Raw genomic sequence first — 26,712 nt, forward strand, 5'->3', positions numbered from 1 at the left:
CGTTTGACACAGTTCCACACAAGAGATTGGTGCAAAAACTGGAGGACCAAGCAGGGATAACAGGGAAGGCACTACAATGGATCAGGGAATACTTGTCAGGAAGACAGCAGCGAGTCATGGTGCGTGGCGAGGTGTCAGAGTGGGCACCTGTGACCAGCGGGGTCCCGCAGGGGTCAGTCCTAGGACCAGTGCTGTTTCTGGTATTTGTGAACGACATGACGGAAGGAATAGACTCTGAGGTGTCCCTGTTTGCAGATGACGTGAAGTTGATGAGAAGAATTCACTCGATCGAAGACCAGGCAGAACTACAAAGGGATCTGGACAGGCTGCAGACCTGGTCCAGCAATTGGCTCCTGGAGTTCAATCCCACCAAGTGCAAAGTCATGAAGATTGGGGAAGGGCAAAGAAGGCCGCAGACGGAGTACAGTCTAGGGGGTCAGAGACTACAAACCTCACTCAAGGAAAAAGATCTTGGGGTGAGTATAACACCAGGCACATCTCCTGAAGCGCACATCAACCAAATAACTGCTGCAGCATATGGGCGCCTAGCAAACCTCAGAACAGCATTCCGACATCTTAATAAGGAATCATTCAGGACCCTGTACACCATGTACGTTAGGCCCATATTGGAGTATGCGGCACCAGTTTGGAACCCACACCTAGCCAAGCACGTGAAGAAACTAGAGAAAGTGCAAAGGTTTGCAACAAGACTAGTCCCAGAGCTAAGAGGTATGTCCTACGAGGAGAGGTTAAGGGAAATCAACCTGACGACACTGGAGGACAGGAGAGATAGGGGGGACATGATAACGACATACAAAATACTGAGAGGAATTGACAAGGTGGACAAAGACAGGATGTTCCAGAGATTGGACACAGTAACAAGGGGACACAGTTGGAAGTTGAAGACACAGATGAATCACAGGGATGTTAGGAAGTATTTCTTCAGCCACAGAGTAGTCAGTAAGTGGAATAGTTTGGGAAGCGATGTAGTGGAGGCAGGATCCATACATAGCTTTAAGCAGAGGTATGATAAAGCTCACGGCTCAGGGAGAGTGACCTAGTAGCGATCAGTGAAGAGGCGGGGCCAGGAGCTCGGACTCGACCCCCGCAACCTCAACTAGGTGAGTACACACACACACACACACACACACACACACACACACACACACACACACACACACACACACACACACACACACACACACACAGGAACCAGAGTCACAGAGGGAGAGGCAATGGTAGGAGGAAAGGGCAAAATCAGTGTTTATCCATGGGCTTCGGGGGAGAGGAAAGGACACACACTGAAAGACGGCAGGAAGAAAGAAAGGAGATTGAGAAAATCATCACAGAAATAGGGGGAGAAGACATGGACGAGATTGTAAATTTTCAGAGAATAGGGGGGTACTTGAAGGGGAGAAACTGACTGATCAAGCTGATTCTCAGGACAGAAACAGTGCAGAACAAGATCCTCCAAGAGAAACCATGGTTGAAAAATTTGGAAGAGTACAAGAAGGTGTTCCTAGACAGAGACAGAACACAAACAGAGCGACAGCAGCTGAGGGAGAGGACAAAAAAGTGAAAGGAGCTAGGAAAGGAGACAAGGATGGAACCAGCAGAGGTCAGTCAGAGCAGAACAGAGCAGCAAGGGCAAGCACACACACAACTATCCTCAGAACCCCACAACCTATCACACTATCCCAACACACACTACAATCCATATCCACAGCTTCCACCCAACCCCCAACTATAGAATCCCACAGTATGCTACCAGGTCTCCTACCCCCACAGGCCCCTCAAACCACAGTGTTGGAAAGGAAACTGAAGGTATGGTACACAAATGCTGATGGAATAACAAACAAGTGGGAGGAGTGGCACGAAAGAGTCAAAGAGGCATCACCGGACATCATAGCGCTCACAGAAACCAAGCTTACAGGTATGATAACAGATGCCATCTTTCCAACGGGATACCAGATCCTGAGGAAAGACAGAAGTAACAGGGGGGGGGCGGAGGAGTGGCACTGCTGATCAAACACCGATGGAATTTTGACGAGCTGGAGAGAGGAGACAGCGGAGAAGAAAGTGATTACATAGCGGGAACGCTTCACTCTGGAGGTCCCAAGGTGGTAATTGCAGTGATGTATAACCCACCACAGAACAGCAGGAGGCCAGGGCAAGAGTATGATGAGAGCAATAGAGCGATGGTTGACACACTGGCTGCAGTGGCCAGAAGAGCTCATGCATGCAGGGCAAAGCTCCTGATCATGGGTGACTATAACCACAAGGAGATCGACTGGGAGAACTTGGAGCCACATGGGGGCCAAGATACATGGAGGGCTAAGATGATGGAGGTGGTACTGGAAAACTTCATGTACCAACACGTAAGGAACACTACAAGAGAGAGAGGAGAGGATGAACCAGCAAGACTGGACTTAGTATTCACCTTGAGTAGTGCAGATATTGAGGACATCACATATGAAAGACCCCTTGGGGCCAGCGATCATGTGGTTTTGAGCTTCGAATATACAGTAGAGCTACAAGTGGAGGGGGAAGCAGGAAGGCCAGGACAAATGAAACCAAACTACAAGAAAGGGGACTACACGGGAATGAGGAACTTCCTGAACAAGGTTCAGTGGGACAGAGAACTGGCAGGGAAGCCAGTTAATGAGATGATGGAATATGTAGCAACAATGTGCAAGGAGGCTGAGGAGAGGTTTGTACCCAAGGGAAACAGGAATAATGAAAAAGCCAGGATGAGCCCATGGTTCACCCAAAGGTGCAAGGAGGCAAAAACCAAGTGTGCTAGGGAATGGAAGAAATATAGAAGGCAAAGGACCCAGGAGAATAAGGAGAGCAGTCATAGAGCCAGAAACGAATATGCACAGATAAGAAGGGAGGCCCAACGACAATATGAAAACGACATAGCAGCGAAAGCCAAATCTGACCTGAAGCTGTTATACAGCCACATCAGGAGGAAAACAACAGTCAAGGACCAGGTAATCAGGCTAAGGAAGGAAGAGAGACAACAAGAAATGACCATGAAGTATGTGAGGAACTCAACAAGAGATTCAAAGAAGTGTTCAGAGGAGACAGAAGGGGCTCCAGAAAGACGGAGAGGTGGGGCACACCACCAGGTGCTGGACACAGTACACACAACCGAGGAAGAAGTGAAGAGGCTTCTGAGTGAGCTAGATACCTTAAAGGCAATGGGGCCAGATAACATCTCTCCATGGGTCCTGAGAGAGGGAGCAGAGGCGCTATGTGTACCCCTAACAACAATATTCAATACATCTATCGAAACAGGGAGATTGCCTGAGGCATGGAAGACAGCAAATGTAGTCCCAGTCTTTAAAAAAGGAGACAGACATGAAGCACTAAACTACAGACCAGTGTCACTGACATGTATAGTATGCAAAGTCATGGAGAAGATTGTCAAGAGAAGAGTGGTGGAACACCTAGAAAGGAATGATCTCATCAACAGCAGCCAACATGATTTCAGGGACAGGAAATCCTGTGTCACAAACCTACTGGAGTTCTATGACAATTTGACAGCAGTAAGACAAGAGAGAGAAGGGTGGGTGGATTGCATCTTGGACTGCAAGAAGGCGTTTGACACAGTATCACACAAGAGATTAGTGCAAAAACTGGAGGACCAAGCAGGGATAACAGGGAAGGCACTACAATGGATCAGGGAATACTTGTCAGGAAGACAGCAGCGAGTAATGGTACGTGGCGAGGTGTCAGAGTGGGCACCTGTGACCAGTGGGGTCCCACAGGGGTCAGTCCTAGGACCAGTGCTGTTTCTGGTATTTGTGAACGACATGACGGAAGGAATAAACTCCGAGGTGTCCCTGTTTGCAGATGACGTGAAGTTGATGAGAAGAATTCATTCGATCGAAGACCAGGCAGAACTACAAAGAGATCTGGACAGGCTGCAGACCTGGTCCAGCAATTGGCTCCTGGAGTTCAATCCCACCAAGTGCAAAGTCATGAAGATTGGGGAAGGGCAAAGAAGACCGCAGACGGAGTACAGTCTAGGGGGCCAGAGACTGCAAACCTCACTCAAGGAAAAAGATTTTGGGGTAAGTATAACACCAGGCACATCTCCTGAAGCGCACATCAACCAAATAACTGATGCAGCATATGGGCGCCTGGCAAACCTCAGAACAGCATTCCGACATCTCAATAAGGAATCGCTCAGGACCCTGTACACCGTGTACGTTAGGCTCATATTGGAGTATGCGGCACCAGTTTGGAACCCACACCTAGCCAAGCATGTAAAGAAACAAGAGAAAGTGCAAAGGTTTGCAACAAGACTAGTCCCAGAGTTAAGAGGTATGTCCTATGAGGAGAGGTTAAGGGAAATCGACCTGACGACACTGGAGGACAGGAGAGATAGGGAGGACATGATAACGACTTACAAAATACTGAGAGGAATTGACAAGGTGGACAAAGACAGGATGTTCCAGAGACTGGACACAGCAACACGGGGACACAGTTGGAAGCTGAAGACACAGATGAATCAAAGGGATGTTAGGAAGTATTTCTTCAGCCACAGAGTAGTCAGGAAGTGGAATAGTTTGGGAAGTGATGTAGTGGAGGCAGGATCCATACATAGCTTTAAGCAGAGGTACGGTAAAGCTCATGGTTCAGGGAGAGTGACCTAGTAGCAACCAGTGAAGAGGCGGGGCCAGAAGCTTGGACTCGACCCCTGCAACCTCAACTAGGTGAGTACACACACACACACATGCACACACACACACACATGCACACACACACACACTCACACACACACATACACACACACACCTACACACACACATACATACACACACACCCATACACACACACATATATACACACACACACAGTAGGACTCCAGGAAATCAGAACAGGGGGGTACACCAGCAAGTGCTGGATGAGGTACATATAACCAAGGAGGAAGTGAAGAAGCTGCTATGCGAACTTGACACCTCAAAGGCGGTGGGACCAGACAACATCTCTCCATGGGTCCTTAAAGAGGGAGCAGAGATATTGTGTGTGCCATTAACAAAGATCTTCAACACATCATTTGAAACTGGGCAACTCCCTGAGGTATGGAAGATGGCAAATGTAGTCCCAATTTTTAAAAAGGGAGACAGACATGAGGCACTAAACTACAGACCTGTATCACTAACGTGTATAGTATGCAAGGTCATGGAGAAGATCATCAGGAGGAGAGTGGTGGAGCACCTGGAAAGAAACAAGTGTATAATTGACAACCAGCATGGTTTCAGGGAAGGAAAATCCTGTGTCACAAACCTACTAGAGTTTTATGAAAAGGTGACAGAAGTAAGACAAGAGAGAGAGGGGTGGATCGACTGCATTTTTTTGGACTGCAAAAAGGCCTTCGACACAGTTCCTCACAAGAGGTTACTGAAAAAGCTAGAAGATCAGGCACACATAACAGGAAAGGCACTGCAATGGATCAGAGAATACCTGACAGGGAGGCAACAACGAGTCATGGTACGTGACGAGGTGTCAGAGTGGGCGCTTGTGACAAGCGGGGTTCCACAGGGGTCAGTCCTAGGACCTGTGCTGTTCTTGGTATATGTGAACGACATAATGGAAGGGATAGACTCAGAAGTGTCCTTGTTTGCAGATGATGTGAAATTAATGAGAAGAATCAAATCGGATGAGGATCAGGCAGGACTACAAAGAGACCTGGATAGGCTACAAGCCTGGTCCAGAAACTGGCTCCTTGAGTTTAACCCTGCCAAATGCAAAGTCATGAAGATTGGGGAAGGGCAAAGAAGACCGCAGACACAATATAGTTTAGATGGCCAAAGACTGCAAACCTCACTCAAGGAAAAAGATCTGGGGGTGAGTATAACACCGAGCATATCTCCTGAGGCGCACATAAATCAGATAACTGCTGCAGCATACGGGCGCCTGGCAAACCTACGGATAGCGTTCCGATACCTCAATAAGGAGTCGTTCAAGACACTGTATACCATTTACGTTAGGCCCATACTGGAGTATGCAGCACCAGTTTGGAATCCACACCTAGTTAAGCACGTCAAGAAATTAGAGAAAGTGCAAAGGTTTGCAACAAGACTAGTCCCAGAGCTACGGGGATTGTCGTACGAAGAAAGGTTGAGGGAAATCGGCCTGACGACACTGGAGGCCAGGAGGGTCAAGGGAGACATGATAACGACATATAAAATACTGCGCAGAATAGACATGGTGGACAAAGACAGGATGTTCCAGAGATGGGACACATACACAAGAGGTCACAATTGGAAGTTGAAGACTCAGATGAATCAAAGGGATGTTAGGAAGTATTTCTTCAGTCATAGAGTAGTCAAGTCGTGGAATAGTCTAGAAAGTGAAGTAGTGGAGGCAGGAACCATACATAGTTTTAAGGCGAGGTATGATAAAGCTCATGGAGCAGGGAGAGAGAGGACCTAGTAGCAATCAGTGAAGAGGCGGGGCCAGGAGCTATGACTCGACCCCTGCAACCACAAATAGGTGAGTACAAATAGGTGAGTACACACACACATACACATACACAAATGCAAAGTCATGAAGATAGGGGAAGGGCACAGAAGACCACAGACAGAGTATAGGCTAGGTGGCCAAAGACTGCAAACCTCACTCAAGGAGAAAGATCTTGGGGTGAGTATAACACCGAGCATGTCTCCAGAAGCACACATCAATCAGATAACTGCTGCAGCATATGGGCGCCTGGCAAACCTGAGAACAGCATTCCGATACCTTAGTAAGGAATCGTTCAAGACACTGTACACCGTGTATGTCAGGCCCATACTGGAGTATGCAGCACCTGTTTGGAACCCGCACTTGATAAAGCACGTCAAGAAACTAGAGAAAGTACAAAGGTTTGCCACAAGGTTAGTTCCAGAGCTAAGGGGAATGTCCTACGAAGAAAGATTAAGGGAAATCGGCCTGATGACACTGGAGGACAGGAGGGTCAGGGGAGACATGATAACGACATATAAAATACAGTGGACCCCCGGTTAACGATATTTTTTCACTCCAGAAGTATGTTCAGGTGCCAGTACTGACCGAATTTGTTCCCATAAGAAATATTGTGAAGTAGATTAGTCCATTTCATACCCCCAAACATACACGTATAAATGCACTTACATAAATACACTTACATAATTGGTCGCATTCGGAGGTAATCGTTATGCGGGGGTCCACTGTACTGCGTGGAATAGACAAGGTGGACAAAGACAGGATGTTCCAGGGAGGGGACACAGAAACAAGAGGCCACAATTGGAAGTTGAAGACACAAATGAGTCAGAGAGATATTAGGAAGTACAGTGGACCCCCGCTTAACGATCACCTCCAAATGCGACCAATTATGTAAGTGTATTTATGTAAGTGCGTTTGTACGTGTATGTTTGGGGGTCTGAAATGGACTAATCTACTTCACAATATTCCTTATGGGAAAAAATTCGGTCAGTACTGGCACCTAAACATACTACTGGAATGAAAAAAGTTCGTTAACCGGGGGTCCACTGTATTTCTTCAGTCATAGAGTTGTAAGGCAGTGGAATAGCCTAGAAAATGACGTAGTGGAGGCAGGAACCATACACAGTTTTAAGACGAGGTTTGATAAAGCTCATGGAGTGGGGAGAGAGAGGGCCCAGTAGCAACCGGTGAAGAGGCGGGGGCCAGGAGCTAAGACTCGACCCCTGCAACCACAAATAGGTGAGTACATACACATACACACACACATGTGGTAATGCTTTATTTACAGCTAGCAAAATCAGGGTATTTCTCCAGAATGGTCTGTAATATACCACTGTGGTTGTGGTCTCCAGGTTGTGGCTGTGGATAAAATACTTTGCTATTTCTTGAACATTTCTGAGTGAGTGGTCTCTAAATTCATTAATTTTATCGCACTCCAGTACATGATGATGCAGGGTGTGACAACAGTCCATCTAGCAAAGTTTACATTTCGTTTGGTCTACATTTGGTGGTGATGATTTAACCTGCCAAAGATACTTGTAACCCAGTCGGAGCCGGGCAGTAGTGACATCCAAGAGTTTGCTTATTTTGTTGGATGCACCATAGACATGTGGCTCCTCCTGCATGATAGAATGATGATAGATGGACTGACTGGTGTCAATCTCCCTGAGTCTTAAGTCAATAAAATTCAGTTGAAGTTCTTTTCGTATTATTGTTCTCAAACTACTACCTGACAAGCCAAGATTGTAATCTACTCCCTCTTTGAAAGCATACAGCTTAGCCAATTTATCAGTTCTATCAAGCATCCAAAGACCAATGTGAGATGGAATCCACAGCATGTTCACTCTGACTCCACTGTCCTCAATCTTACCATACCTGTGTCTGGTTTCTGACACAAGCATGCCACAATTTATGCTTAATGAGTTGAGAGCATTTATGGATGACAGAGAATCAATTACAATTAAACTGTCAATCTTAGATACATAGATGCATTTCAGTGCAAGGAGTATGGCAAACAGTTATGTCTGAAGGGTAAGGTGCTGTTAGTGTGCAGTAATTTCCAGCCTAGATAGAACAAGCGACCTGAAGAGTGTCATCATGGGCTTGGCATCCCTAGTTTTGAAGGTTCTCATTATCCATCCTGTCATTTTTCTAGCAGCTGCGATTGATACAATGTTATGGTCCTTGAAGGTGAGATCCTCCGACATGATCACTCCCAGGTCTTTGACGTTGGTTTTTCGCTCTATTTTGTGGCCGGAATTTGTTTTGTACTTTGATGAAGTTTTAATTTCCTCATGTTTACCATATCGGAGTAATTGAAATTTCTCATCGTTGAACTTCATATTGTTTTCTGCAGCCCACTGAAAGATTTGGGTGATGTTTTAATCTGCCAAAACATTGTGCCAAATTTGAAGGAATGAAAAATAAAATGTTGATCTACGTTTGGAGTGCTATGCGTGCATTTGTAGATCTACGTTTGGACAATTTAAGTTAAGGTTAAGAGCTCTTCATTAACGTTGTTGAGGGATGCTAAATTTAGGTGGGAGATGACAATAGTTGTGTCATCAGTGAGGAGAACAAGTCTAAGTTGCTGTGATACGTTTGGAAGATCGTTGTTGTTAAAGAGAAAAGCAGAGGGCCCAAGACAGTGAATACAATTTGAAAGAAATTCTATTGTTAGTTTGCAGTTTGTCTTGCCCCAGGTCAAAAGAAAATGGAGACATGGCCAAATAAAGTTAGTTACATCAAATAAAGTTTAGTTACTGCCCATAGTCAGTACAGAGTATTGACTATGGGCAGTGGGAGAAAGGTGTATTCTCTGGCTGGTTAGATTGTGGTGGAGCGAGGAGGGATGGTAAAAGGTAGGAGGATTATGATTGAATTTTGAATGTATTTTTTTTCATATTTGTTATTTTGACATGTTGTAAACAACGAGCTGCTAAAAAAATATACTACTGTACTTGGATGATAACCAACAAACTCACTCTCAACATAGAGAAAACATACTTCATGCTGTTTGGAAACAGAGTCTTAAATATCCAACTTAATATATCGATAAATGTTTCCCCCATAACAAGACACATGAGGGTAAATTTCTAGGTCTTATCTTGACTATAATCTTAAATTTTATTCCCACATCCAGCATATATCCAAGAAAATTTCCAAATCAGTAGACATCCTTTCCAAGATACGGTATTATGTACCCCAAACAACACTCCTTACCCTATACCACTCTTTAATATATCCCTACCTCACCTATGGCATTTGTGCTTGGGGATCAACCACAGCTAACCACCTTAAACCTTTAATAACCCAATAAAAAGCTGCTGTGTGGATGATTAAAAAATCAAAATACAGTCGGCCATCATTAATCCGGCCATCAGTCATCCGGTTCCATCAGTAATCCGGCACTAATTTTGGCTAGCATAATTTCAAATTTCATCATTACACTGACACAAGTTTCATCATTGTACCGACTCAGAAATTATGCAGATGGTTGTAAATCCACTGCAGCAAGCCAGTGGAGGAGAAAGCAGTGATGAAAATGAGGAAGATATATCAGAAAGCCTCTACTGATAGGTTAATCAAGTGTATTCTAACCTAACCACTCTGTAATCTAGCAAACTCACTAATCCGGTACACTACAGGTCCCAATGATGCCGGATTAGTGATGGCCAACCTGTAAAAAAGTTTATTTGTTTGCAAAGGTTACACTGTGTGTTTACATTTCATAATTTGATTGGTACAAAGAAAGCCACTATCATGCCAAGGCATTTTGGGCAGTCCTAATACTTAAAGACTACTTAAGTCTAGACAGTTGAAGTGTGGCAGATTGCAAATATTCAATATTTTACTCTGTTATTAATATGACCAATTCCTGTGCCAGACAGTACACCCCACCACTTTTCAAAAGCCTGAACCTACTAAATATACAAGACATACACTCATACTATTGTGCCTACTATATATATAGAACATTAAACTCCAATATAAACCCTCCACTTAACCCTTTGACTGTCGCGGCCGTATATATACGTTTATGAGGTACCGTGTTTGACGTATATATACTCATAAATTCTAGCGGCTTCAAATCAGGCAGGAGAAAGCTGGTAGGCCCACATGTGAGAGAATGGGTCTGTGTGGTCAGTGTTCACCATATAAAAAAAATCCTGGAGCACGCAGTGCATAATGAGAAAAAAAACTCCGACTTTTTTAATTAAAATGCCGACTTTGTGGTCTATTTTCGTATAGTATTTGTGGTTGTATTCTCGTTTTCTTGGTCTCATTTGATAGAATGGAAACTATATTATAGAAATAGAGGTGATTTTGATTAATTTTACTATAAAAAGAACCTGGAAATGGAGCACAAAGTACGGGAAATGTTTGATTTTTGCCGATGTTCAAAAGTAAACAAATGATGTCATTGTCCAATAAATGTCCAAATAGCCATTCTAATATGCAGTCATGAATGGGTTGATGTAATTTTTACAATTATTACAGTATTGCAGTAGTCTGCATAACAGTAAATCTTCTATTTTTTGTTTGAATAAAATTTCAAAATAAAAAGCAAGAGTAATATCAGAGGGGCCTGGAGACATGACTGATGAACAAAGAAAATGTTATTTTAGAGCCAGGAATGTCTGCATTGTTCATTCTGGTCCTTATTTTGAAATTGTCATATTTTTTAATTTTTGTGAAATTGGCCAAATTGCAAATTTCTGACCATATTATTGGGTAGTTGAAATCGGTAAATTGGCAGTTTCTTGTACTTAATCGATGGAAAAAATGGAGTTTTGAAGAAATAGCTATGAGTATGGTTGACTGGAATAATGGAATTAGCCGAAAATAGGGCTCAAAGTGGGCGAAATCGCCGATTTGTAAATATCGCTGAGGTCGCTAACTTCACGAGAGCGTAATTTCGTCAGTTTTCCCATCAAATTTCGTTTTTTTGGTGTCTTTACAATCGGGAAAAGATTCTCTATCATTTGATAAGAAAAAATAATTTTTTTTTTTTTTAAATTTTGCGACACCAGGAGACACCTCAGGATTGGGGGTTGCGACAGTCAAAGGGTTAAACTTCTCCTTGATAGCAACAACAGAATGCACAGTCACAATACAAGGCACAAGGCACTCTTCGACATCCCTCATGTCAGTCTCACTATACAAAAATGCAGTGCACATAGAGGGCCCAAAGATCTGGAATTCACTACCTGAACCGGTAAAGGATCCCCTGACAACATACAAATTCAGAGGTATGCTTAAAAATCATCTTATCTCTCAATACTAACTAAACCAACAAAAACAACTTCTAACCAGTTTGAAGCAACTCTCCCAAATATTATATTATATGACCTCTAGTCTATTAAAACATCTGCTAATCCATAAAATATTGCTGTGTGAACCATTAATTGTAATATTGTTTTTATTATGTGCAACTTCAAGATCATTATTCTTATAAACCTCCACCTTGACTACCTCACATCAGTATTAAGATAAAATAAAGATTTATTAAAAAGTTAACCATTCTTATCTTGTCTAGACTTAAGTAGTTACAATATGTGGCTGTTTACTCATAATTTTGTTTTTACTGGAAGACTAAAACTGCTTTATTTAATATTTGCCAAGTGATGAATGATATGCATCATTAACTCAGATAAAAGCCCTGACACTACAGATGCTGTGGAGTGGGAAACTTATAAGGATGGCAGCACTTGCATCCAGAGTGAGAGCATGCTGCCGCCGCCGCCTGCACTGGCCTTCTCGGAAAGTCAGAAACACTTTCATTGAATACTTTAAGGACCTTGGTCATCATCATGTTCGCTCAAGTCCTGTGATCCCATGGAATGATCCAACCTTGGCTTTTGTTAATGCTGGCATGAACCAAGTTAGTATTACTTTGAAACACTATTGTTGTAAAATTTATAATCATCATTGTAAAAGTTATTGTATTGATTTGTTATTATTATTGACAGGAACCCATTCAGCTGTATTTTTTGTAAAATATATTATTTTTTCTGAATGATTTTATTTATTTAACTTGAGAAATTCTATTATTATAATGTTTTAATATCCAGTACAGTGGAACCCCGGTTTCCATCTTTAATCTGTTCCAGAAGGTCAGCCAACAACCGATTTGTACGAAAACTGAAGTAATATTTCCCATAAGAAATAATGTAAATTCAATTAATCTGATAAAGACACCCAAAAATATTAACAAAAAATACATTTTATAGAGAATAACTATAGTTTTACATACAGAAAACAGTGAGATATAAATGACTAACAAAATGGATAAATTAACATTTAACATCACATGTATGCCACTTTCGTATTTTTCTATGAATTCTGTCTTGAATTCTATCATGTTTCTCACCTTTTTTACCAAAGAGCTGGCACTCAGAACTTTCTTTGGCCCCATGGTGGCTTATTTAGCAGTCGCAAGCAAAAAACAATGGATTATTACGAAATGCTTCAGATGAACACGTGGAGTAATGCTCACTGAACGAGTAACAAAGGCAGACTGAGTCATGAACGTATGAGTGGCCGCGTCCCGCGGCCAGGCGGATGCGTCTGGTATGGACGATTTCCGAGCGGATGTATGAAAATGTGGAAAATTTTTCGCTGAAAAAAGTTGTCAAAAACTGAATTGTACGATAACCGGACCAGACGAAAACCGGGGTTCCACTGTATTACACCTACCATCCGACTTACGACCGAGTTCGGTTCCGAGAAACCGGTCGTAAGTCGAAATGGTCGTAAGTCAAACTTTACTACTGAATATCAACAAAACATTTTTGTAATGACTTTATTTTATTGTTTTATTTTGGTATTTCATGTTTTACTTTACTTTTTATGTTGTTAGTACTGTATTTTATACTGTAAGGTTTAGGATAAGCACTGTGTACAACACAAATAGTTGTTTATTTCCCAAAAATTTGGCATAAAAAACACGGTCGTAAGTTGAGTGGTCGTAAGTCGAGCAGGTCGTAAGTCGGATGGTAGGTGTATATTGAACCAGGTGTTGTTGATCTCTATGGGTTTAGTGATTCCCCATGAATGTAATAATAGTGCAGTATTAATAATAATAATAATAATAATAATAATAATAATAATAATAATAATAATCCTAGGTAGTAGATTGGTAGACAGCAACCGCCCAGGGAGGTACTACTATCCTGCCAAGCGAGTGTGAAATGAAAGCCTGTAATTGTTTTACATGATGGTAGGATTGTTGGTGTCCTTTTTTCTGTTTCTTAAACATGCAAGATTTCAGGTATGTCTTGCTACTTCTTCTTACACTTAGGTCACACTACACATACATGTACAAGCATATATATATACACACACCCCTCTGGGTTTTCTTCTATTTTCTTTCTAGTTCTTGTTCTTGTTTATTTCCTCTTACCTCCATGGGGAAGTGGAACAGAATTCTTCCTCCGTAAACCATGCATGTTGTAAGAGGCGACTAAAATGCCGGGAGCAAGGGGCTAGTAACCACTACTCCTGTATAGATTACTAAATTTGAATAGGGAAACTTTTATTTTTCTTTTGGGGCCACCCTGCCTCGGTGGGATACGGCCGGTTTGTTGAAAAAAAAAATAATGTTGCATTCATTGCATTTCTTGATTTGGGCTATGATCTAATACAGGTTGACCATCACTAATCTGGCAGTCAGTTATCTGGTTCCATCAGTAATCCAGCACTAATTTCGGCTAGCATAATTTGAAATTTCATCATTATACTGACTCAGATTTCATCATTATACTGACTCAGAAATTATGCAGATGGTTGTAAATCCATAGCAGCAAGCCAGTAGAAGAGAAAGCAGTGATGAAAATAAGGAAGATGTTAGCAGAAAGAGTCTCTATTGATAGGTCAATTCAGTTGACAGGTGAACTGTTAAAAGGTCTAAAGCAACGCAGTTTTATAAGTGAACAAGAAATAATGGTGTCCAGTAGCTCGATTGCTAGCGCACTCACCTCACACACTGAGGTCTGGGGTTTGAATCTCCTCTGGTATGGCTGGAAAACATTAGAGACGTGTTTCCATAAGACACCTGCTGTCCTTGTCCCTGTTCACCCATCAATTTAAAATGGGTACCTAGGTGTTAGTCGACTGGTGTGAGTCGCATCCTGGGATAAAACTGACCTAATTTGCCTGAAATGCTTTCTGTATAGTAGTATGTCATTGATGTCAGATAGGCTTGTATACCTTGTACATGTACTTGTAATAAATAAAGATATTATTATTATTATATTATAATGAATATTTATATGCTGCAGGATAAACTAATCAAAGAAAGGCCAAAATATAAGTATATTCTAACCTAACCACTCTGTAATCCGTCAAACTCACTAATCCGGCACACTACAGGTCCCAATGATGCCAGATTAGTGATGGCTGACCTGTAACACAACCAGTCACTGATGATCTAGTAACACAAATGCAGAATGCTGTACATTACACATAAAACCTGCACATTGTTTTCTAGAATGAAAAATACTTTTCTGCACATGGGACCGATGACAGAGACCACTATCTCCTTGTGACAGCTGTTTTAACTGTATTGATACTATGTATGGGAATACTGATCAGCTGTACTGATAAAGACACACAAACAGCAATTGTAAACTTGAAGACAAAATTTCACCTTCACAGCTTTATCAAGTCTGATAGATTTTACCTGGTGCTAGCACAATTTTAATTTTAAGATATTTTTTAATTTTAATGAAACCTGCTATGCCTTGCATAATAATAAGGGGCTTTCTATAAAGTAGCTTATATATATCAGTTACTCTGATATATATTGCTATATATTGCTAAATGATTGTCATATATGGTACTTTACAAGAGTATATGAAAATAAGATCAGGGTAGCTTGATCGAGCATCAACATAGTGGCCTCAAACCTTTACGTAAAACAGTATATCTTTGATATACCTTACCTTTGAAGAGTTTTGAGAGTTTCTCTACTCTCTGAGCCCTGCCATGGGCCAAGCTTGTCTGGTGCTTGCCTGGTCAACCAGGCTGTTGCTGCTGGAGGCCCACTGCCCAACATATCCATCACAGCCTGGTTGATCTGGCACCTGGGGAAGATACTTGTCCAGTTTCCTCTTGAAGCCTTCTACACTTGTTCCAGCCATGTTTCTGATATCTTCTGGTAAGATGTTGAATAGTCTGGGACCCCGGATGTTGATACAGTATTCCCTTATTGTCCCCACCACACCCCTGCTCCTCACTGGGTTTATTTTACACTCCCTCCCATATCTCTCACTCCAGTATGTTGTTATGGCTGTGCAGATTTGGGACCAGGCCCTCAAGTACTTTCCAGGTATAAATTATCATGTATCTCTCTCTCCTCCACTCCAATGAGTACATGTTTAAGACTTGAAGGCGTTCCCAGTATGTAAAAATTCTACCATATTTTTTGAATGATTTAATTTTATCATTTTTTTTTTCAACATCTCTCACTGAGGCAGGATGACCCAAAAAAAGAAAGCAACACTTTCATCATCATTCACACATAATCACTGTCTTTGCAGAGGTGCCCAGATATGACAATTTAGATGTCACTCCAAATAGCCAGCATCCCAAACCCCTCCTTTAAAGTGCAGGAATTGTACTTCCCACTTCCAGGACTCGAGTCCGGCTAACTGGTTTCCCTGAATCCCTTCACAAAATATTACCCTGCTCACACTCCAACAGCTTGTCAGGTCCCAAAAACCATTTGTCTCAATTTACTCTTATCTAACACACTCACACATGCCTGCTGTATGTCCACGCCCCTTGCACACAGAACCTCTTTTACTCCCTCCCTCCATCCTTTCCTAGGACAACCTCTACACCTCCTCTCCTCTACTACAGATTTATACACACTTCAAGTCATTCTGTTTTGCTCCATCCTCTCTTAGTGACCAAACCACCTCAATAACCCCTCTTCAGCCCTCAGAATAATACTGTACTTTTTTTGTAACTTCACACCTCCTCCTAATTTCCACACTACAAGTTCTCTGCATAATATTTACACCACCGAGGTACTTGATTATTTAGTTAATTAAGATATGGTTAAAATGCATGCCTCTCTGTTTCCACAGTTCAAAGGAGTATTCCTCGGTGAGACCCAGAGGGAGTATGCTCGTGCTACAAGCAGCCAGAAATGCATACGTGTTGGTGGCACACACAATGACTTGGCACAAGTTGGTACTGATACATTTCACCATACATTCTTTGAGATGCTTGGAAGCTGGTCTTTTGCTGATTATTTTAAGGTATGACAGTACTTTTAATTTACAATTTATACTGTATGGTCATAAATTATACATGCAGCACATAATAAACTAAGAGTAAATGGTTTAATACAACACAAATACAAATTTTGTTTCCAAATGTTATGGGAATTGCATGTCTGTAATGTTTTTAAAAAGTCCCATGTTGTGTAAAGCATTTCAAGAAGACTTAAAATAACAATAACAATAACAATTTTATTTTAGGATTATACATGTTTGTACAAAGGAGTGTAACAATTTGGTGAACATGCCAAAAGCCACTTTATATGCTGAGCATTTCAGGCAGACTTAAGATTAAACTCTCTTCCACTCAATGCTTCTCACTGCTTTAAAAAGTTATTCACTGATCTCTGATCATTTTGTCTGCAAGTGACAATTTAAAAAAAAAAAATGCTGTATTTTATTATTGGAACTACAAATTCACAGAAAGAGGCTTGTTCAATGGCATGGAAGTTATTAACCGAGGTCTATAAACTACCTCCAAACCGTCTCTACATAACATACTTTGGAGGAGATGATGCTCTAGGACTTGAAGCTGACAAGGAAGTTGAGGAGATTTGGAGATCAATAGGGTAATTATCTTAAATTTTTTGATTCATTTGTTTTTAAAGAAAGCTTTCTAACAAAAGTATTCTCTCGATAAATTAGATAATGTAATTAATTTTGAATGCTTTTTCATTCTAGCTTACTCAGTCAGTCAAACAGACAGTCAGTTTATTTTCACATGATACACCATTTCTACAGAATTGGATGACATTACATCCCTCACATGAAAAGCTCCTTAGTTATGCAGAGCATTTCAGGCAAACTTTTCATCAGTATATCATAGGAAAAAATGGCTGCAAAAAAAAAAAAAGAAATGATTAAAGAACTGAAATGCAAGATAGTAAAATATCCATAGTCTAAGGGGGTTACATTTCTAGAGGTTACCATCATGGGAAAATCTACAAAAAGCAGGATGTGGTGTTTGAGAAAGTCTAGTACAGTCTCTCCTCACTTAATTAACGTCAGAGTTCTGTTCCTGAGACCACGTCGTTAAACAAATTCATCGCTAAGTGAGGAGCATACTATAATGGTAGTGAGTTTGTGTCAACCATCTTTGATATTGTTTTAATGTCACCTTTGCACCATTTATAATATTTCTGGTATATTTTTAAATGTTTATACAGTAGTGTACTGTATATTGAAATAAACATAATAGAGGAAATCAGGTCTAACATACATTATTTAGGTATGAATACTGATCAGAGAGCCCGTCGTAAGTCTGGTCATCGGTAAACAAGTATGTCGCTAAGTGAGGAGAGGCTGTCATGCACAAGTCAGCCATTACCACCAGTAATACACAGATGACTGCTATGATTTTCTTTTCCGTCCAGTAGGTACAGTCATGTGTGGTAGCGGGTAATGATGAGATAATGATAATGGTAAATTTATTATCCAAGAATATACATTAGGATTACAATAGTAGGTTAAAAGTGCATATTTGTTACAAGGAAAAGCCCATGATTATGTATAGCATTTTGGACACTAATACAAGGACTAATACCAACCATATAAAAAAAATATATTACACATGTATGTTCATGAAGTACACACTAAATAAAAATTACTTATATATTTTTCTTATTGTATTCTAAAGTTCTAGATACAGTACTGTACCAGTTCCCTAGAGCAGAACATACTGTATATTACATACACAGGTGTAGACTGTGGCCTGCACACCTTGCCGTAGTATGATAACCATTTAGGAATGAGCAAAAAAGCAAGCAGAGATAAATAATGACTGTGTTTCCTTCACCAAAACAAGTTTGTATTTACAGCATATATATGAGGTCCAACACACAAAAAAAGAGACTAACCCTATAGCTCTGGAACCAAGGCTAAACTCGATCACTTATGAGTGAATGTGTGTTCAGATATAGACATTTTCTTACCCTCAGTTGGAAAATGTCAGAGTGCAAAGGTGAATAGCGAGCTAACATCAAGTTTCTTGTGAAACTGAAGAAATCTGTGATGCAAACTTTTCATTTATTGACTGAGGCATGCATGTCTCATGTACGCATTTCTGAATGGCACAAATGATTTTCTGAAGGCAGATAAAGTGTGAAAGATGATGATTGCCAAGGCTGCTGACACACAGCAGTTACCAATGGCAACACTGAAAAAGTGAAAAATGTGATTCAAAAAGACAGAAGATTGGGTGTTCGAGCAGTAGCTGAGAAAGTTCATTTGGACAGGGAGAGTGTTCGACACATTCTAACAGAAACTGCATGAATACATGAGAAGGAAACGACCAAGACAGTGCACCAGCCCACAATGTTTTGTCTGTGAAACAGTTTTTAGCTAATAAAAGCATCACTGTGCTTGAGCACTCACTCTATTCGCTAGACCTGGCTCCCTGTGACTTCTTCTTCTTCCCAGAGATCAAGCTGGTGCTCAAAGGAATCCATTTTTTGTTGGTAGAAGATGTGAAAGCAAAAACAACAGAGATCCTCAACAGCCTTTCAGAATATGATCTATGGAATTGTTTTGAACACTGGCAACATTGTATGCAGTGGCATGTCAATTCAGAAGGGAACTATTTTGAAGGTGATTATAGTTGATTTTCTTAATTTGTTGAATAAAAAGAGTTACGGACACAGTCTTTTTTTTTTTTTTTTTGTGTTGGACCTCATATACAGTGGACCCTTGGTTATCGGCCATTCCTGTTATCGGCCAACTCAGTGATCGGCTGTTTTTTTGGCTCCCGGTGATCGCCTGTTATTTCGGTGATCAACCGTTTGGGACACGTCCATCCGCCGGCTGGGGCCACTTACTTGCCAGTTTGGCTGTGTCTCTCGGTGTGTGAGGAAGCTTCTGTTCATACATCCAAACATTTCGCTTGTTTTCCATTGTTTTTTGTGGGTTTTTTGCAGTGCAGCTGCAAAATAAGTAACCATGGCTCCGAAGAAAGTTCCTAGTAAAGTTCATGTGGTAAAGAAAGTGAGAAACACCATGGAATTTAAATGTGAAGTGTAGCAGGCATGCAGGGAGTGTAGCAGGCATGCAGGGAGTGTAGCAGGCATGCAGGGAGTGTAGCAGACATGCAGGGAGTGTAGCAGGCATGCAGGGAGTGTAGCAGACATGCTGGGAGTGTAGCAGGCATGCAGGGAGTGTAGCAGGCATGCAGGGAGTGTAGCAGGCATGCAGGGAGTGTAGCAGGCATGCAGGGAGTGTAACAGGCATGCAGGGAGCGTAGCAGGCATACAGGGAGTGTAGCAGGCATGCAGGGAGTGTAGCAGGCATGCAGGGAGTGTAGCAGGCATGCAGGGAGTGTAGCAGGCATGCAGGGCATGCAGGGAGTGTAGCAGGCATGCAGGGCATACAGGGAGTGTAGCAGGAATGCAGGGAGTGTAGCAGGCATGCAGGGAGTGTAGCAGGCATGCAGGGAGTGTAGCAGGCATGCAGGGAGTGTAGCAGGCATGCAGGGAGTGTAGCAGACATGCAGGGAGTGTAGCAGGCATGCAGGGAGTGTAGCAGGCATGCAAGGAGTATAGCAGGCATGCAGGGAGTGTAGCAGGCATGCAGGGAGTGTAGCAGGCATGCAGGGAGTGTAGCAGGCATGCAGGGAGTGTAGCAGGCATACAGGGAGTGTAGCAGGCATACAGGGAGTGTAGCAGGCATGCAGGGAGTGTAGCAGGCATGCAGGGAGTGTAGCAGGCATGCAGGGAGTGTAGCAGGCATGCAGGGAGTGTAGCAGGCATACAGGGAGTGTAGCAGGCATGCAGGGAGTGTAGCAGGCATGCAGGTAGTGTAGCAGGCATGCAGGGAGTGTAGCAGGCATGCAGGGAGTGTAGCAGGCATACAGGGAGTGTAGCAGGCATGCAGGGAGTGTAGCAGGCATGCAGGGCATACAGAGAGTGTAGCAAGTATGCAGGGAGTGTAGCAGGCATGCAGGGAGTGTAGCAGGCATGCAGGGAGTGTAGCAGGAATGCAGGGGGTGTAGCAGGCATGCAGGAAGTGTAGCAGGCATGCAGGGAGTGTAGCAGGCATGCAGGGAGTGTAGCAGGCATGCAGGGGGTGTAGCAGGCATGCAGGGAGTGTAGCAGGCATGCAGGGAGTGTAGCAGGCATACAGGGAGTGTAGCAGGCATGCAGGGAGTGTAACAGGCATGCAGGGAGTGTAGCAGGCATACAGGGAGTGTAGCAGGCATGCAGGGAGTGTAGCAGGCATGCAGGGAGTGTAGCAGGCATGCAGGGCATGCAGGGAGTGTAGCAGGCATGCAGGGCATACAGGGAGTGTAGCAGGCATGCAGGGAGTGTAGCAGGCATGCAGGGAGTGTAGCAGGCATGCAGGGAGTGTAGCAGGCATGCAGGGAGTGTAGCAGGCATGCAGGGAGTGTAGCAGACATGCAGGGAGTGTAGCAGACATGCAGGGAGTGTAGCAGGCATGCAGGGAGTGTAGCAGGCATGCAAGGAGTATAGCAGGCATGCAGGGAGTGTAGCAGGCATGCAGGGAGTGTAGTAGGCATGCAGGGAGTGTAGCAGGCATGCAGGGAGTGTAGCAGGCATGCAGGGAGTGTAGCAGGCATGCAGGGAGTGTAGCAGGCATGCAGGGAGTGTAGCAGGCATGCAGGGAGTGTAGCAGGCATGCAGGGAGTGTAGCAGGCATGCAGGTAGTGTAGCAGGCATGCAGGGAGTGTAGCAGGCATGCAGGGAGTGTAGCAGGCATACAGGGAGTGTAGCAGGCATGCAGGGAGTGTAGCAGGCATGCAGGGAGTGTAGCTGGCATGCAGGGAGTGTAGCAGGCATGCAGGGCATACAGGGAGTGTAGCAGGCATGCAGGGAGTGTAGCAGGCATGCAGGGAGTATAGCAGGCATGCAGGGAGTGTAGCAGGCATGCAGGGAGTGTAGCAGGCATGCAGGGAGTGTAGCAGGAATGCAGGGGGTGTAGCAGGCATGCAGGGAGTGTAGCAGGCATGCAGGGAGTGTAGCAGGCATGCAGGGAGTGTAGCAGGCATGCAGGGGGTGTAGCAGGCATGCAGGGAGTGTAGCAGGCATGCAGGGAGTGTAGCAGGCATGCAGGGAGTGTAGCAGGCATGCAGGGAGTGTAGCAGGCATACAGGGAGTGTAGCAGGCATACAGGGAGTGTAGCAGGCATACAGGGAGTGTAGCAGGCATACAGGGAGTGTAGCAGGCATACAGGGAGTGTAGCAGGCATACAGGGAGTGTAGCAGGCATACAGGGAGTGTAGCAGGCATGCAGGGAGTGTAGCAGGCATGCAGGGAGTGTAGCAGGCATGCAGGGAGTGTAGCAGGCATGCAGGGAGTGTAGCAGGCATGCAGGGAGTGTAGCAGGCATACACGGAGTGTAGCAGGCATGCACGGAGTGTAGCAGGCATGCAGGGAGTGTAGCAGGCATGCAGGGAGTGTAACAGGCATGCAGGGAGTGTAGCAGACATGCAGGGAGTGTAGCAGACATGCAGGGAGTGTAACAGGCATGCAGAGAGTGTAGCAGGCATGCAGGGAGTGTAGCAGGCATGCAGCTAGTGTAATAGGCATGCAAGGAGTGTAACAGGCATGCAGGGAGTGTAGCAGGCATGCAGAGAGTGTAGCAGGCATGCAGGGAGTGTAACAGGTCTGCAAAGAGTGTAGCAGGCATGCAGGGAGTGTAGCAGGCATGCAGGAAGTGTAGCAGGCATGCAGAAAGTGTAGCAGACATGCAGGAAGTGTAGCAGGCATGCAGAAAGTGTAGCAGGCATGCAGAAAGCCAGCATTAGTCTTCAATAAAGGTATGTAATACTGATTTAATTGTTAAAAAAATATTTTTTTGTGAATATTTTTGTCTGGAACGGATTAATTGTATTTACATTAATTCTTATGGGAAATATTATTTCGGTTTTCGGCCATATCGTTTTTAGGCCGAGCCTCTGTAGTGGATTACAGCCGATTATCAAGGGTCCACTGTATATATCCTATGTACAGTATTTACAGCTATGTACAATGAGGCAAAAATGCAAACACAAGATATGGTGAGAACTGCAGTGACCAGCAGTGTAGGCAAGTCTGCCAAAGTTGTTTTACAAGTGTACCACATCGCTTCACAGCTTTGGTGGGCTTTCTTTTGATTAGCTTGTTGAACCTAAGTAGTACTAGTATAATGACAGGGCCCCTGATCGTTAAAGCCTTAGCACCTGGTTCGCTTGTCAGGAGGCATGCCTGTATGGGAGTGTGACATATGCTGAATAAATGTAACATATTCTTAGCATGCCACATTGTATTAATCACTGAATCTAAAATGTTGTTTTCACACTGTATATAAACCATAACCCGGCCGGGATTGAACCCGTGGTCAGAGAGTCTCAAAACTCCAGCCCGTCGCGTTAGCCACTAGTGGCTAACGCGACGGGCTGGAGTTTTGAGACTCTCTGACCGCGGGTTCAATCCCGGCCGGGGTATGGTTTGTTTGCAATCGTGTCATTACAATTTTGTGAGACACTGTGTATATTTTTGCAGAGTTCCCAGCAACAGAATTATTCCTTTTGGAATGAAAGACAATTTCTGGGAGATGGGAATGTTTGGTCCTTGTGGTCCCTGTACCGAAATCCACTATGACCGCCGAGGATATCCACTTGCTTCACACAGAGTCAACCTTGGTGTGGAGGATGTAATAGAGTTGTGGAATATAGTGTTCATCCAGTATGAAAGTTAAGTTGTATGTCTTATTATTTATTAGGTCTACCAGTTTTTAAAATTTGTTGAAAAATAAATACTAATACAAGTACCATCCGGCTTACAACCTAGCTTGGTTTTGACCAACCGGTTTTAAGTCAAAATGGATGCAAGTCGAACCTTAGAAAATTGCCGACGTACTGGGTAGGGCATAATGTCAAACCTTTGCTATATAAAGTACCTACATATTATCGTATGTTATTTTTTACTAAATATTTTACTACTGTATATGCTGCCAGATGTATGTTACTTTTTACTAAATATTTTATTACTGTATATGCTGCCAGACGTATGTTACTTTTTACTAAATATTTTACTACTGTATATGCTGCCAGACATACGGTCGTAAGTACGAGTGGTCGTATGTTGAGCAGGTCGTAAGTCGGAGGGTACTTGTACTACTACTAATAACAACAACATAGTTATTACAGTTATTACAATGGATGGGTTAACAGTTGGCTTATGTTCAGAAAAACTAATTGTATGTCCTAAGGAAAGTTCCTGGTTAAGCAAAACATTGAGCAGAGTCTAAAATTAGTACAGACGGGCCCCACTTTACAGTGCTTAGCTTATGCAGCAGTTTTCAATTATATCCATTCTTCATTTATTCAGACTTACTACAATACATATATTCACCACTCATTATAAGCTAAGGATGAACATATTTTAAGGTAAGTAATGTGTGTACTGTATATGCATATTTTTATGACTAGCTCTATTGCTCACTTAACTTTAAACTGTCCAAACGTTAATCTATGTTTTCACTGCTAGCGCTCCAAATATTTTGATTTTTTTTTTAATAAAGAGGGTAGTTTTCTATGTTTAGTAAAAAGAAAATTAGGGTCAGTACTTACTGAGATATAAGGCCGAAAAGTTGGTGCTGGATGCTCACCTAACGGCAACATGGAGTCCTGCCACTTGCAGAAATGTTGGTGATGTGCCTTTTTTTCTCATTTTTTTTTTTTTAATTTACATTATTTTTATGTTCTGATAATTACATTTTCCTAGGTAGTAGGTTGGTAGACAACAACCGCCCAGGGAGGTACTACCATCCTGCCAAGTGAGTGTAAAACGAAAGCCTGTAATTGTTTTACATGATGGTAGAATTGCTGGTGTCTTTTGTCTGTCTCATAAACATGCAAGATTTCAGGTACGTCTTACTACTTCTACTTGCACTTAGGTCACACTACACATACATGTACAAACATATAGTATATATACACACCCCTCTGGGTTTTCTTCTACAGTGGACCCCCGCATAATGATATTAATCCGTGCATGAGAGCTCATTGTTATGCGAAATTATCGTTATGCGGATGAATTTTCCCCATAAGAAATAATGGAAATCAAATTAATCCGTGCAAGACACCCCAAAGTATGAAAGAAAAATATTTTTAACACATGAAATATTAATTTTAATACACACAAACTGAAAAAGGCATGCACAATTACATGACACTTACCTTTATTGAAGATCTGGTGATGATTGATGGGATGGGAGGAGGAGAGAGTCTTAATGTTTAGAAGGGGAATCCCCTTCCATTAAGACTTGAGGTGTCAAGTCCTTTTCTGGGGTTACTTCCCTTCTTCTTTTAATGCCACTAGGACCAGCTTCAGAGTCACTGGACTTCTGTCGCACAACATATCTGTCCATAGTGGCCTGTACCTCTCGTTCCTTTATGACTTCCCTAAAGTGTTTCACAACATTGTCAGTGTAATAGTCACCAGCACGGCTTGCAATAGCTGTGTGAGGGTAAGTTTCATCCATAAAGGTTTGCACTTTCAGCCACATTGCACAGATTTCCTTAATCTTTGTAGTAGGCAACTTCTTCAATTTCTCTCTCCCCTCCTCCGAACCAGTTTCCTCAGGTCTGGCCTCTTGCTGTTGAAGTTGATCTATCAGCTCATCAGTGGTTAGTTCTTCATTGTCCTCCTCCACCAACTCTTCCACATCATCCCCACTAACCTCCAACTCCAAGGACTTCCCCAATGCCACAATTGATTCCTCAACTGGCATACTCCTCTCAGGGTTAGCCTCAAATCCTTCAAAATCCCTTTTGTCTACACATTCTGGCCACAGTTTCTTCCAAGCAGAGTTCAAGGTCCTCTTAGTCACTCCCTCCCAAGCCTTACCTATAAGGTTTACACAATTGAGGATATTAAAGTGATCTCTCCAAAACTCTCTTAGAGTCAGTTGAGTTTCTGAGGTCACTACAAAGCACCTTTCAAACAGAGCTTTTGTGTACAGTTTTTTGAAGTTTGCAATAACCTGCTGGTCCATGGGCTGCAGGAGAGGAGTGGTATTAGGAGGCAAAAACTTCACCTTAATGAACTTCATGTCTCCATAAAGTCGCTCTGCCACGTCTGTAGGATGACCAGGGGCATTGTCTAACACCAGGAGGCACTTAAGGTCTAATTTCTTTTCAGTTAGGTAATCTTTCACATTGGGGCAAATGCATGGTGTAACCAGTCATAGAAAAGTCCCTAGTGACCCATGCCTTACTGTTTGCCCTCCACAGCACACACAAATTAGCCTTGAGGATATTCTTTTGTCTGAATGCTCTGGGAGTTTCTGAGTGATACACTAATAAAGGCTTCACTTTGCAATCACCAGTAGCATTGGAACACATCAACAGAGTAAGCCTGTCTTTCATAGGCTTATGTCCTGGGAGTGCCTTTTCCTCCTGAGTAATGTAGGTCCTGCTTGGCATTTTCTTCCAAAACAGGCCTGTTTCATCACAATTAAACACTTGTTCAGGTTTCAGTCCTTCACTTTCTATGTACTCCTTGAATTCCTGCACATTTTTCAGCTGCTTTGTGGTCCGAACTGGCAGCCTCACCATGCCTTATCACACTATGTATGCCACTACGCTTCTTAAATCTCTCAAACCAACCTTTGCTGGCCTTAAATTCACTCACATCATCACTAGTTGCAGGCATTTTTTTAATTAAGTCCTGATGCAACTTCCTAGCCTTTTCACTTATGATCACTTGAGAGATGCTATCTCCTGCTACCTGTTTTTCATTTGTCCACACCAATAAGAGTCTCTCAACATCTTCCATCACTTGCGATCTCTGTTTCGAAAACACAGTTGAACCTTTGGCAAGAACAGCTTCCTTGATTGCCTTTTTGTTGCCCACAATAGTAGCGATGGTTGACTGGGGTTTATTATACAACCTGGCCAGCTCGGAGACACGCACTCCACTTTCATACTTATCAATGATCTCTTTCTTCATATCTAT

General features: G+C 42.7%; 1 protein-coding gene across 1 annotated transcript in view; it reads left to right on the forward strand.

Moving 5' to 3' along the window:
• LOC128693585 (alanine--tRNA ligase, mitochondrial-like) overlaps nt 1–26,712 on the forward strand; it is a 146,501-nt gene that overhangs the window by 19,588 nt on the left and 100,201 nt on the right. Inside the window, exons 2-5 of the mRNA XM_070082083.1 lie at nt 12,135–12,358; nt 16,569–16,742; nt 17,187–17,332; nt 23,254–23,443. Coding sequence (XP_069938184.1) covers nt 12,135–12,358; nt 16,569–16,742; nt 17,187–17,332; nt 23,254–23,443 — 734 coding nt within the window. The remainder of the gene's footprint in view (nt 1–12,134; nt 12,359–16,568; nt 16,743–17,186; nt 17,333–23,253; nt 23,444–26,712) is intronic.

Source organism: Cherax quadricarinatus, chromosome 6 (genome assembly GCF_038502225.1).
Source record: "Cherax quadricarinatus isolate ZL_2023a chromosome 6, ASM3850222v1, whole genome shotgun sequence".
NCBI lineage: Eukaryota > Metazoa > Arthropoda > Malacostraca > Decapoda > Parastacidae > Cherax > Cherax quadricarinatus.